Raw genomic sequence first — 12,407 nt, 5'->3', positions numbered from 1 at the left:
GCTAAATCATACGATAGGGGGGGAGGAAAAGCCAAACAGGTGGCCTGTAATGCCAACGGGGGGATCCCGTGTGTAAGGTATAGAAGGGGCCGCTGCGCCAGGTGGTGTGAAAGGCTTGACGCCGCAAGATCGCCTCATCCAAGTCGCCCCGGATGCAGTCATACTGTCCTCGCAGGGTGTGGATCAACTCTTGCCAAATCCCCCGTACAGTCTCTGTTGGTGGCTCCATTCTCCCCTCAAAGGCCGTGAAACACCGGGCCCTCCAGGTGAACCAGATGGTGAGGCTACTGAGGAGCTCCCATCGTAAATCCCTCTCCTGTGTCGAGCTGGCGGGGCGGACGAGAAATCCGGTGCCGGAACCAGGCGAGGCTGGCCCCTAATGAATCTGATGGCCTGACTGTCCTGCTCCATCTCATAGCCCATAGCTGGCCCTGACGAAGTCGACCAAGCAGCGGCACCCCACGATAACATACCCTCTGGAGAGAGGGGGGCCAGAATACGCAGCATCCGCAGCCAAATCTGTTGCGCCTGAGGGCAATCCCAAAGGCAATGTCTCTGTGTCTCCATAGGGTGGCTGCATCGGACGCAAGCCGCCGGAAGACCGCTGTAAACAAGCCAGGTGCCAACTGCTGAGCCCCTGTGGGCGACCAGCCACTGGAAAGTCGAGATCCTGCGGGCCTGTCGACTAGCCCAGAGCCGAGCCCAAAAATCCTCCAGGAACTCCTGTGAGAGTCCCTGTAGCCGCCAATGCCCCGCTGCAGCTGGAGAGACCATCCTCCTCGCCGTCAAAATATGCCACTACTCGTATCCTCTGAAAGGTGCACTCTGCAACCAAAGGCGACTCCACCTCCACTCTCTGAAGTCTGCCCTCATCCTGAATCTCATAGTAGAGGCATCTGCCATCCTTAGTGCAAGCTCTGACAGCAATCAGGATCTCCAACTGTGTAAAGGCTCCCATCCACCGTGGGGCCACTAGCTCGAAAGGCGTGAACCACTCCTCTGTGAGTGCCTCTGGAATATCATCCCTCATAATCAACCCCCCTCTGAAGTGACTCAGCCTCTCCACCTGGATCTCCTCTGGGAGACTGCAGAAGGCCTGCCAGTCTCCAAAACTACGTGCTGGGCCTGCCGCTAAAGGTCCCCAGGCTAGACGAGGCCGAGAACCTAGCATATGACCCTGCTCTGTGCGAACCGTTGGGCTCCAGATGAGCGGTTGTCTGGCCCGCTCCTCAACACAAGAAGGAGGTCGCTGAGAGAGCCCCGGTCTCAGCAGCTCCCAAGCTCTCAGGATGCTCAAAGCAAATCTGTCCTCCCATCCTCTACTGAGGCCTGTCCTCCTCATCTCTATGAAGATCCAGCGAACCTCTGGTGCCCAAGTGCCCCCTGCTGGGGGAGCCCAAGCCTGGAGCCGCTGCAAGAGAAGCTCTTTCCAAGGCTCAGCGCCTGGAAGCAGCCCCCGAACAATAAGCTTCCCCAATAAGGCTCTACTCTGATAGGCTGCTTGAAAGCTTTCAGTGATCCACCAATGGGTAGCTTAGAAACTTGCTCATAGGGCAAATTTTCGACTTCTCGGAGAACTCATCACTAAAGGCAATATCATTTGGGCTATGAAGGCCATTGCTTTACTCGCATCATAATCACCATGATAAGTTTCAAACTTTGCAGATTTATCACGTGCCCTGAATTCTTTAAGCTCTTAGCATGGTGACCCACCTCATCTATCTTTATCCAATGGGGCAGTAGTAGGTGCATGTACATGACCATGGCGAGAAACATGCAGCATGGAGGAATGTACCCTATGCAACGGTCATTGTTGACATACCATTTCATCCCCATATGGAAAGTAGAAAATTATGCATAATATGAGGACAGCCAAAGCTAATCATATATCACCTGCTACTCATGCCATTGGGTATGCCTGCAAGGATCCTTTTGTGTATGCAAGTGCCAGGAGGCTAGTTGTGCTTCTCATTGTGAGAGGTGTTTTCCTTGACGGTCTGAAATTGGTATTTAAGTAGTGAAATGCATTTGGATATCTTGCTTATTAACTGTGCTGTGTCGTCAAGCCAAATTTTAAGTCTCCTATAGCTGGCAAACAATTCATTGCATTTTCCAAGTTTTGAACGCAAGTGGATGGATTCAAAAGCTATATTTGCATCACAAGGAATCCTCTGCTCTTAAACGCTGTGGTGTCTTGATGATCATCCATTTTGGCTTTTATATTGTTTCTGTATTTTCACCCTTCACACTTCGCACTGTAATCTGTATGTGCTATGCTTTTCAGAATTCCATTGGCTTTGCCGTTTGAACCCCGGAGCTCACGGTTGAAGGATAAAATGCGATCTTCAGGGGAGCAGACGGTGAAGACTATTTTTATGAATGATGTTGCTCATAACAATCGGCTGCTTGGACTTCTACTGGACACTGGAGTTTCAAGCTGCATATTGCTCAGAGATGATGCAGATATATCTCCTGCACCTTCGGAACAAATCAAACTTTGGTGTTTTTCAGCAGTAGATAATGATTCAAAGGCTTCAAGCTTCATAACCAACACGATTGCAGAGGAAGTAGCTTGTGAAACACCGGTCCCAGAAACTGCATCTCAAGAGCATGGAATCGCAATAAAGAAACAGGATTTTTTCTTCCAAGGGACTGAGAACCCCACTAAAGCACAGGATGTGTCCTCGATCAGCAATTTTCCTTTACATTGGGGCACTCTTCCATGTGCTGCATGTGGCCTTTTGTGCTTCCCAAGCATGGCTCTAGTTCAACCTGCCTCCATTATTGTTATGGGCTCATATCCCATGGAACACATGAACAACGGTAGTGATGCTTACCTGCCATCTACTTTTGCAAGGAATGATGCAGCCGATTCTGAATCCAATCCTCTGTCAAAAGCTGCTTGCCTTCCATTTCCCTTTCTTTCACCTAGGAAGCTAGATCAAAAGAATGTTTCATGTCAGGATGGAGAGGTAAATGAGATGCAAGTATCTGAGAAGTCCCATGTTTGTGAGACTTCCAGGGACACACTGGAAGTACTAGGAGCTGAGCAAAGATTAGAAAACTCCAAGCAAAGCCAGGAGAACTCTTCCTTTTGTGAGAATGTGATTGCCAATTTATTGTGTGATAAAACAGGAAATGCAAGTGGTATGGAGCATTTTGTTGATGGTTCCAAAGAATGTGCTTCAGGTGCGTTTATAGCTCTACTTTGTTCCATGTTTTCTGTAAGAATCCCTATGCTTGATATCATGTAGTACACGACTTTCTGTTACTTGTAAGCATTACTGAGTCTGTTTTTGTATTCCTTTTTCTGATTTATTCCTGCAGCACTTCAAAAGGATACTGCAGAGGCTCTGGAGTTTTCAGACAGCTTAACTGATTGTAAAAAGGAAGAACCAGGTGAATATGCAATTTTTAGAAATGCAAGTAAAGATGAAATGTGGAATCCTGAATCAATGTTGCTACCAAAGTCAGCAGATAAAATTCTGCTGTGTGAATCTGTCAGAAGTGTTGGCTCAACACACTCCCATATAATTGGAAATATCTCTGAAGACCACCCTGTGCCGGCTCAGTTAGTGAATGCACCTGCTCAATCACTAGGTTCCATGCTTCAGGGCTGTGAATATGCTGCAGATAACTCTCCCATCATAGACCAAATTGGGACGACAACACGTGTCACTGTTGTGAAAGGTTCAATGTCTGTTTTAGAGCTTTTGGCAGCCACATATCAAGATGGCTCTGACTCAGAGGATGAATATGAAGAGAGAACAACTGAAGAGACTGAACTGAGAGGTATTCGTTTCCATCCCCATTCTTCTTTGGTGTCTGATGATGAGGTTGGCTGTACTGTGGATGCCCCCTGGCACTGTGCAATAAACGATGTTGAATGTGGCTCATTTCTTGATAGCAATCCCAAGCTTGATAGGGATGATTCAAGTGTCACAATGCCATTGAATGAACTGGAGAAATTCGTATGCAAAGAGGTGTTGCTACAACTAGAGGATGGTACGTATGTGACCAGAGAGTACATACCTGAAGTTGAGGCTTGTCTTTCTGCTCATCATATGCCACAGAATAGATTGCGAGAGTCAAGAATGGAAGGCAGCAACCTTATTTTCACTGATTTGGATCCAGGTAATGATTTGCCAAGATGCAAGGAAGAGGAACAAACAGTGCCTTCACAAATTGGATGCCAGCTTTGCCACCGTTTGTCATCTTTTTCAACAGCAGATATACCGTTGTCTGTGGTGTCAGAAACAAGTGTACAACTGGGAACCGATGTTCTTCAGAAGCCCACCACTCGTGAAGAGAGCTGTGATGGTCAATGCAGTGAGGTTCTTCCCTCAAATCCTGTTAGTGAACAATCAGGCCGAAGTTTGATATTATGTGTTGATATGCCGCATGATGGCAAGCTACATATACTTACAGGTACTGATGGTGAGTCAGATGGCAGTAATTTTCTTGAAGAAAGCAAACAGCTAGAAAATCAAGGAATCAAGTATCAATCTATTGCTTGCACAATGAATGCAGAGGCTGTTAATTGTGATTATCAGGCTTGCACAGCTGGGACAGGCAATGCATCAAGCACACGTTATCTCAGTATAACTGAGAGTCAGATTGAAGGCGACGGAATAGATTTTAAAACTCCCTGCAAGGCATCTATTGCAGAAGAGAAGTCTACTCTTCCAGCAAACATACAACATGCCAATGATGATCAGCAGGCTTGCACTGTGGAGACAAGCAATGTATCAAACACAGCTAATCTTAGTATAACTGTGAGCCAGATTGAAGATGAGGGAAGAGATTCCTGCAAGGCATCTATGTTAGAAGAGAAGTCTTCTCTGGACATAGAAAAAGGCAAGCTGATTCTGGAGCAAGACGATAGACTGAAAGGTGAAGCTGGTGATTTGAGAGCGCCAAATGCAGATACCTTGGAGACACCTGCAAGCAGTGGAGCAAATCTACCAAATGAAAAGCCTCAAAACCTCTGCGAGTCTTTGTCTTCAGAAACTGTACAGAGGCCCCGTTTTCTATGCCTTGAACATGCATTAGAGGCTCGCCATCGACTTAAACTGCTGGGGGGCTCGTACATGTTGATTGTCTGCCATGCTGGTAAGTGGTTTTTGTTTTAGATACATATGAAACTGCTTTTCAGCAGAAAATTATCTCAATCACATTCTATAATATCTTGAGATGGGTTTTTTAGCAAATGCTGTTAACGTTCTGAGTAAGAAACGAATTGGTTCCCATAGTGAAACAGACCCTTAATCCAAGCCAACTTCTGCACACAAACAGACCATCATAATTGGGGCTGGCATGCTCACCAACCGACCATGGGTATTATGTGGATCATGCTCTTATGATGAAGAAGAGCCAGTCTCTTTTGATGAAGCACAAGAGGATCAGAATTGGATGCACGCCATGCAGCAAGAATATGATTCCATTTTGAAGAATGGCACATGGGATTTAGCTGACTTGCCTTTCAGCAAGAAAGCTATTGGTACGAAGTGGGTCTATAAGATCAAGAGAAATTCTGATCGTAGCATTGATCGCTACAAAGCTAGACTTGTACCAAAGGGCTATGCACAACAGAAAGGCATATATTACAATGAAACCTTTGCACCCACGTCTCGTATGACCACCAACAAGTGCATCATTGCTATGGCAGCATATCGCATCAATTGGATATTAAACAGCCTTCTTGAAGGGTGATTTGCACGAGGAAGTATATGTTTCTCAGCCTCCTGGTTTTGTTCTGAAGGGTCAGGAACACAAAGCGTGCAGCTTATGTAAAGGCTTTCTATGGACTTAAGCAGGCTGCCCGTGCATCGTACGCGAAGATGCATGCAAACTTGATCTCTCATGGGTTTTCTAACAGTCCAACAGAGAGCACCCTCTACGTCAGGAATACAAAAGAGGATTCGTTGGTCATTGTTTTATATGTTGATGACATGCTACTCATAGGCCCCGATGTTGAGAAGATGTCAGTCTTTAAGACTGAATTACAAGCTTCTTTTGAGATGTGAGATTTGGGCCCGTTGCATTTTCATTTGGGCATTGAGTTCTTAGAGCGTGATGATGGGATAGTCATGATGCAGTCAAAGTATATATAGAGATTGCTTAAAAGGTTTAATCTTGAGGATTGTGAGCCCATGTCTACACCTGTTGAAATAGGTGCTAGGCATGGGGAGGTCGAATGACACTCACTTCAAGGAAATTCAATTGAGGTGTGTGTCATCTCTTCCTCACGACTGCTTCACTTTGTATGTGTGTGTTTGTGTGTGCTGTGTACTGCTGGTCCCTAACACAAATCCAACATAGGCATCAACGTTTTTCAACCCTCTGTGAGAGGAATACACAGGTCATCATCAAGTCAAGGAAAATGCAAGCACCTGGAGGTTCTGCATGCATAAATGTTTTTCAACCCTCCGTGTGAGAGGAGAGAAAACGTAGGTCATCATCAAGTAAAGGAAGAAGGGTGATTCTCTGTGGGAAGTGCTAATTTCAGATCAGTCTATACGGTTAGGGAAGATTTAGCCCATTCATTGTACTTGATATTGGGCACCATATGAACACATTTTATGACAGTTTTGATGACTTTTTATTGGTCAAAATGGGCTTGCTGACTTGAATAAAACTTGCTATCAAAATCCCTATATAAAGGCATGTCAAAACTCATTCATGAGCATTCAGAAACCTGGATGCAGAGCCATGTCACGTGCACACCCTTCAGGTGTACAGTGACATGGCATCATTTCTAGCATCAGAATCATCATCAAATATTTATCAGATATTTATGTATGATTTATCAGGCATTTTACAGGCATTAAAAGCATTTATTTCAGCTTGTACATCATTGTATGGGGCTGGAATGGCACCTACAACAGTGTACACATCATCTGCATCACATGGTTTATTTTATGCAATTTTTAGGCACATTTCTGGGGCAGTCGACATGCAGATAAAGGCATTTATGCCAGTCGTGGGCATTTGCATCTGGCCGACAGCAGGTAGGCTGGCCGACCAGCAGCCCTCACTCATATATAAACAAGTGCCTCTCCATTCAGCACTTTAAGTCCATTTTCAGCAAAGTGTTCTCCATCATTTCTCCTCCAGGAAGCCTTGGGAGCAGCAGTTCAGCCACGCATCCATCATCTTCAGCATTCATCCTCAGATTTCAGCATAAAGACATCTCTCATACTCCTACAGAGAGGGACAACCAGCAGCATAAGGGTTTACCTCAGCATTGGAGCAGGGATCAATCTTCATTCCTCATTCTTCAGCATGTTTCCCTCTCTTCCAGGGGTAGACATCATCCAGGACAGCATAGATCCATTTGGATCTCATTGTAACCGCATTCATCATCTAATATAGCTGCATAGCATTGCATGGACACTCATCTCTCTTGTGTCGATCTTAGTTAATCATTTCTTAAGTAAAGTGTAGCACTAATCCAAGGTTGCTTAACATCGATCAGTCGCCACATGTCACAAGCCAAGACCAAGGGCAAGAGAGCTGAGGCCAAGTGCAGCTGCGACTTTTGGATCAGCAAAGTACACCTCCATATGTTAGTATTTTCCATTAACGGACAGAGGAGAAAAGTAAGCATTAGTTTATGCATAGCATCAGTTCATGCACATCATTCAGGGCTCAAATCAAATTTGGATCTTTTGCCAATCATTGTAATTACTCATTCATTCAGTATGATATAGTAGAAGTAGATTAGGTAAAGATTCTCTCCATTCTCCTTCTACTTGTGTGTGTCATCATTGTGCATGTGATTAGCATTAATCTTCATCAATTAGCTCACACATAAGTTAGCATGTTACATTGGTATTGGAGCCAAGGGTAGTCCTAGGTATAGTTGTGCATGCTGAATTAGGGTTTACATACAAAAATTAGGGTTTCCTAGTTTTGCATTAGTTCAGCCCTTGCATCAATTTTTTGAGCCCTAGCTTTAGCTTGCATAGCAGATTAGGGGTTTGTAGGAAGTGTATGGAACAAAGTAGGGTTTGCATGTTTGCATTTGCAACCAAATCAGGGTTTGTTTTTTTGCATATTAGTTTTGTGCATGTGTGTGAGCCTTCTTTGCATAGATCTTGCATATAGCAATAGTTTGCATGTAATTAGAGTCTAGGTCTGGTAGGCAAGTGTCGTCCATGGCAAACTTTATCATTGAATGGTTCAAGTGAGATCGGAAGGAACATTGCCGTCAAGCTCGAGAAGCACGGAAAGAATACTGTCGAGCATGAGAGGAAGAGCGTCAAGCACGAGAGGTTGTTTGGTAGGCACAACTTCAAGAGTGTTTTGCGAGTTCAAGAGTGCGAAGCCCGAATTAGGTGAGAAGTAGACCTAAAGCGGGATGTCTCGAGATGTTGGAGAAGCAAGGCAAATGCTCGAAGGCATTGGAGAATATGTTGGAAGCTTATATGAGGCCAAGTATAATTGTCACGATTGTGACTAACTCTCTTAATCTCTCCCTAATTACTCCTTAATCCCTCATTAACTATAAAGACACCTGTGAAGGGTCACACCCTTGCACATGGGTCACTATCAAAGGACATGTCTATTCATTAAAAGGCACACCCCTAAGTCCTAAGGACATAACCATTGATTCAAGAGCCACACCTCTTCACAGGGATGTGTCTCTTAAGTTGTACCTTTTCGGCCTCTATTTAAGAAAGGCCCCCGTCTCAATGCAATCACTCAATCTTTTCTTGCAGTATTTGTCTTATGTTCATTAGTTAAGTTTTAATCATGTTAATAAAGCTATAAAAGCTTTAGAGTGGTATCAGAGCAAACTTTTTCCGCCCTGTGACATCCCCAAACCCTAACCCTAACCCTAAAATCAGTCCTAACCCTAACCCTAAAATCAGTCACTCCAAATTCTAAAATTGGGTGTAGCAAGTGTTGAATGGAAGAGCAGGAGAGAATGCCCCATCAAATTCAGCCCCCAACTCCCAATTTGTGCTGATTAATTTCGGGCCAGCCATATGCAGAAAACTCTTGAACAGAGGCAAGACAACACGTAACCCCTCAATACGGGGGCTTACCTGTCAGCCGGCACCCTTTCATGGATAGACACGCCTTCATTGAATGGGTGCATCCCTTCTTCGTGGATTTTCCTCCAGTCGGCTGCCCGTTGATAAGCGCACGTCGACTTGCTGATTTTTTTATTAAAAATAACAAACACACATAATAACCCACTCCAAAAGGTTATGCCTAAGGTTCTAGTTGCCACATCTACAAACACACACAAAAAAAAGAAACAACCTTACTTAAGAATGGCGCTAACTGCTTGGGCAGTTTTCAGCCTGCGCTCGCCGCCACCCTGCACATGGTTCAACGTGCGCCAGCAAACAGCCGTCTCTCTTCTCCACGAATTCAGCCCGCCTCAGCCCTCTTCATCGTTTGCATCTTGCTGTCCACTACCTTTGCTTAGACCAGCCGCTTGCAATTGCAGATTTTTGTTGGATTGCCGGAATTAAAATCTCACATAATGTGGAGCATTAGAATATCGGAAACCCATCACTTTATATTCTTTTGTGGGCTCTCCACCCATCAGGGGCCAATATCACTTTTTACGGGTTTAAGAGAACCTCTCAAATCACCTGGACACACATTACCTTCTTCTCCGACGGCTTATGGCAAAGGAAACCTATGAATTCAGTTATTTACAAGATACACCCTCATAGTCCATATTGCTCTCTCCTACCTGTGTTTCCCCACCGGTCTCTACTCTTGTTCCAGTGAGTGTGTCCGCCTCTGTGTGCACCTCTGTGGGCTGCCTCGCTACCTTGTGCGAAGGTCGCGCTCCCTTTTTCCCACCCACCCTTGCTCAGGCCCCCAAGGCAGCAACTAGTAGGGAAAAACATGTCTCAACCCCTGGAGGGGGAACAGGATGGTGAGACAACCTCTCACACCCCCAGGAAGGCACCAAATGCCTACTGCAGAAGACTGAGGGAATGAATCATGTCCCCTGGCTCACGAAGGATTACGAAGATGGCCCGACGAGATGAGGCCCTTTATGAGGAGATACAGCTTCACATAAGGACAGAGATGAACACCATGCGACAGGAGCGTGAAAAGGAATGGACCGAGCAGATGCATGCCCAAAGGAAAGTGATATATGAAACGCTGAAGGAAGAGATATATGTCCAATTGAAGGGAGAAATGCAAGCCCAAGTACGGGTTGAGATGGAATTAGCCCAAGCCTTGATGCACACGGAAATGAAAAAAGAGATGCAGAAATGGAAGGATGACATGCTCCGAGAGATTGGCACAACAGTTGCATCGTACGAAGGCACTTTGAAGACATGTAAGACATCACAGAAATGCAAAACACTTTGGAATCATGTAAGGCAAAAGTGGCTGCAGGTGAGAAGGAAATGCATTCATGGGCTGAAATTGCCAGTGCCACAAAGAAACAAACTGAGGAAGTCAACCCATGGATTGAAGTAGTAAAAAAACAGAAGGATACACCAGTCAATAAAGTAGAGGTGATGAATGCTACATTGGAAGAGGAAGCCAAGAGACGGGCACGTGCCTTACATGTACGTGTAGTTGGGTGGGAAGATAAGGGAAATCCCCAAGAGGATGCAAAAGCTCTTGCAACAAAAATTGGAGCCACTGATGTACCCATTACCGGAGCATGGCGAGTAGGCAGAGATGAAACCAGGGCGAAGATATTGATCATCAGGTTTGGTGACTTGGAGAAGAAGAAGGCCTTCCTCTCCAAAAGGATGGCCCTTTAAGGGGGAAAAGATTTATTTGGATGAGGACCTTACACCGGCACAGATAGCACACTGGAAGGAACACATGCCGCGTGTGCTTGAGGCAAGGAAAGAGGGGAAATGGGCGGTATACAAAGATGGCCGAGTCATCATTACGGAGAGGAGGCCCGCTTGACGGTGCACGGCCTATGAGACCTTGCGATTCACGGTGTGGAATTGCAACGGAGCCCTTAGAAGAGATGCAGGATACTCTGAGGATACTTTCAGACACAGTGATATTGCTATGTACGGAGACCCATCAATGCACAAACAAGAGGCTTCCTGACGTACGGGGTTATAGATGGGAATCAGTTTTTCGCCCTTAGCCACGCACAGTGGGAGGTACCAGAGGATCTGGAGGAGTGGCAATACTTTACAGGGAGGAGCTTCGTGACAAAATACATGTAGTACATAGAGATGCAGATGTGAGATACATGTGGGTCCCAATATGCAGAGAGGGGCTCCGCAAGCTGTATGTGGCGGTATGCTACTTTCCCCCAGCCCACCATCAGGAGAGTCGCCCTATATACCACTATATGATGATATCATGAGGTTTGCCAGCATGGGAGACATATTACTATTGGGAGACTTTAATGCACATACAGGCACAGAGCAGACAAAGCTGTATGATACTCAAGAGGCTATGTACCGGGAGATCACGGCAGAGGATGTAGGGTTGCAGAGATCAGCACAGGATGAGGGGGAGATTATAGATTATGGCAGGCATATTCTCACACTCGGGAGTGCACATGGGTTGCTCATATACAATGGCTTATCGAGATGGCAAGGATCAGATGCTCTCACGCATTGGAACTCTAAAGGGGGAGCGAGCATAGTGGACTACTTGATGGGATCTCCTTCATTGATACCTGATGTGCGGGGCTTCACGATTTCCAGTAGGCCCATTGGCATAGCAGCAGATCATGCATACCTGAGTTTCACACTAGTAGGTAGATCCCCGAGAGATGGGCCAGCCACTCATCTACCTAGGTACCCCAGATATCAGTTTACACGTGAGAGAGGTGGGGTTTACCGAGATGTAGTATCTGATGGCTTGTTCGCTTTAGACCCGCATAGCCCTCTGGACGAGATCACGAGAGCATTGGCAGGTGTACTACATGCATCCGCCTCATATGCGTTTCCCTGCCTTATGATCCCTTCCACCCACCCCCGCAGCACTGCCCCACAGAACAGTTGGTATGATGATGAGTGTCGTGAGACACGAGCACAGCTACAGCGTGAGATTGCCATTGGGTCTCACACGCATAGACAGGCCAGGATGATCTTTCGGTGCCTTGTGTGGAGGAAGAAATGAGCCTATCTGGCTAAGCTAGAGGAGGAGATCTACCAACTCTTCCTGGGGAAGGATAGCAAGAGGGCATGGAAGATGTTTTAGGAGAGACAGCTTGGTACTCCGATTACTGCACATGAGGCATGGCATACTTATGCTAGAGAGCTATATGATGCACCAGGACAGCCCCCCACCCCCCTTCCATTGGGAGCTAGACTGGCTAGTAGCACCTTTTTTACTATGCGGATGGTGCTAGATGCGATAGACAACTTACAGAATGGAAAGGCATAGGATCATGATGGGCTAGTTGGAGAGCACCTCTCATATGCATGAGACACTTTGGA

General features: G+C 45.9%; 1 protein-coding gene across 3 annotated transcripts in view; it reads left to right on the top strand.

Moving 5' to 3' along the window:
- The window catches only part of LOC147607230 (uncharacterized), an 84,828-nt gene that overhangs the window by 27,179 nt on the left and 45,242 nt on the right, over positions 1 to 12,407 (top strand). For 2 of the 3 annotated variants that reach the window (XM_086790886.1, XM_086790888.1), the window contains exons 5-6: positions 2,285 to 3,189; positions 3,328 to 5,112. In XM_086790886.1, coding sequence (XP_086647012.1) covers positions 2,285 to 3,189; positions 3,328 to 5,112 — 2,690 coding nt within the window. The remainder of the gene's footprint in view (positions 1 to 2,284; positions 3,190 to 3,327; positions 5,113 to 12,407) is intronic. The other variant, XM_086790887.1, reaches the window with a different exon arrangement.

Source organism: Cibotium barometz, chromosome 55 (genome assembly GCF_041138505.1).
Source record: "Cibotium barometz isolate CiBa-2024 chromosome 55, ASM4113850v1, whole genome shotgun sequence".
NCBI classification, from domain to species: domain Eukaryota; kingdom Viridiplantae; phylum Streptophyta; class Polypodiopsida; order Cyatheales; family Cibotiaceae; genus Cibotium; species Cibotium barometz.
The sequence above is the reverse complement of the archived record's forward strand: the minus strand, read 5'-3'. Positions and strand labels throughout refer to the sequence as shown.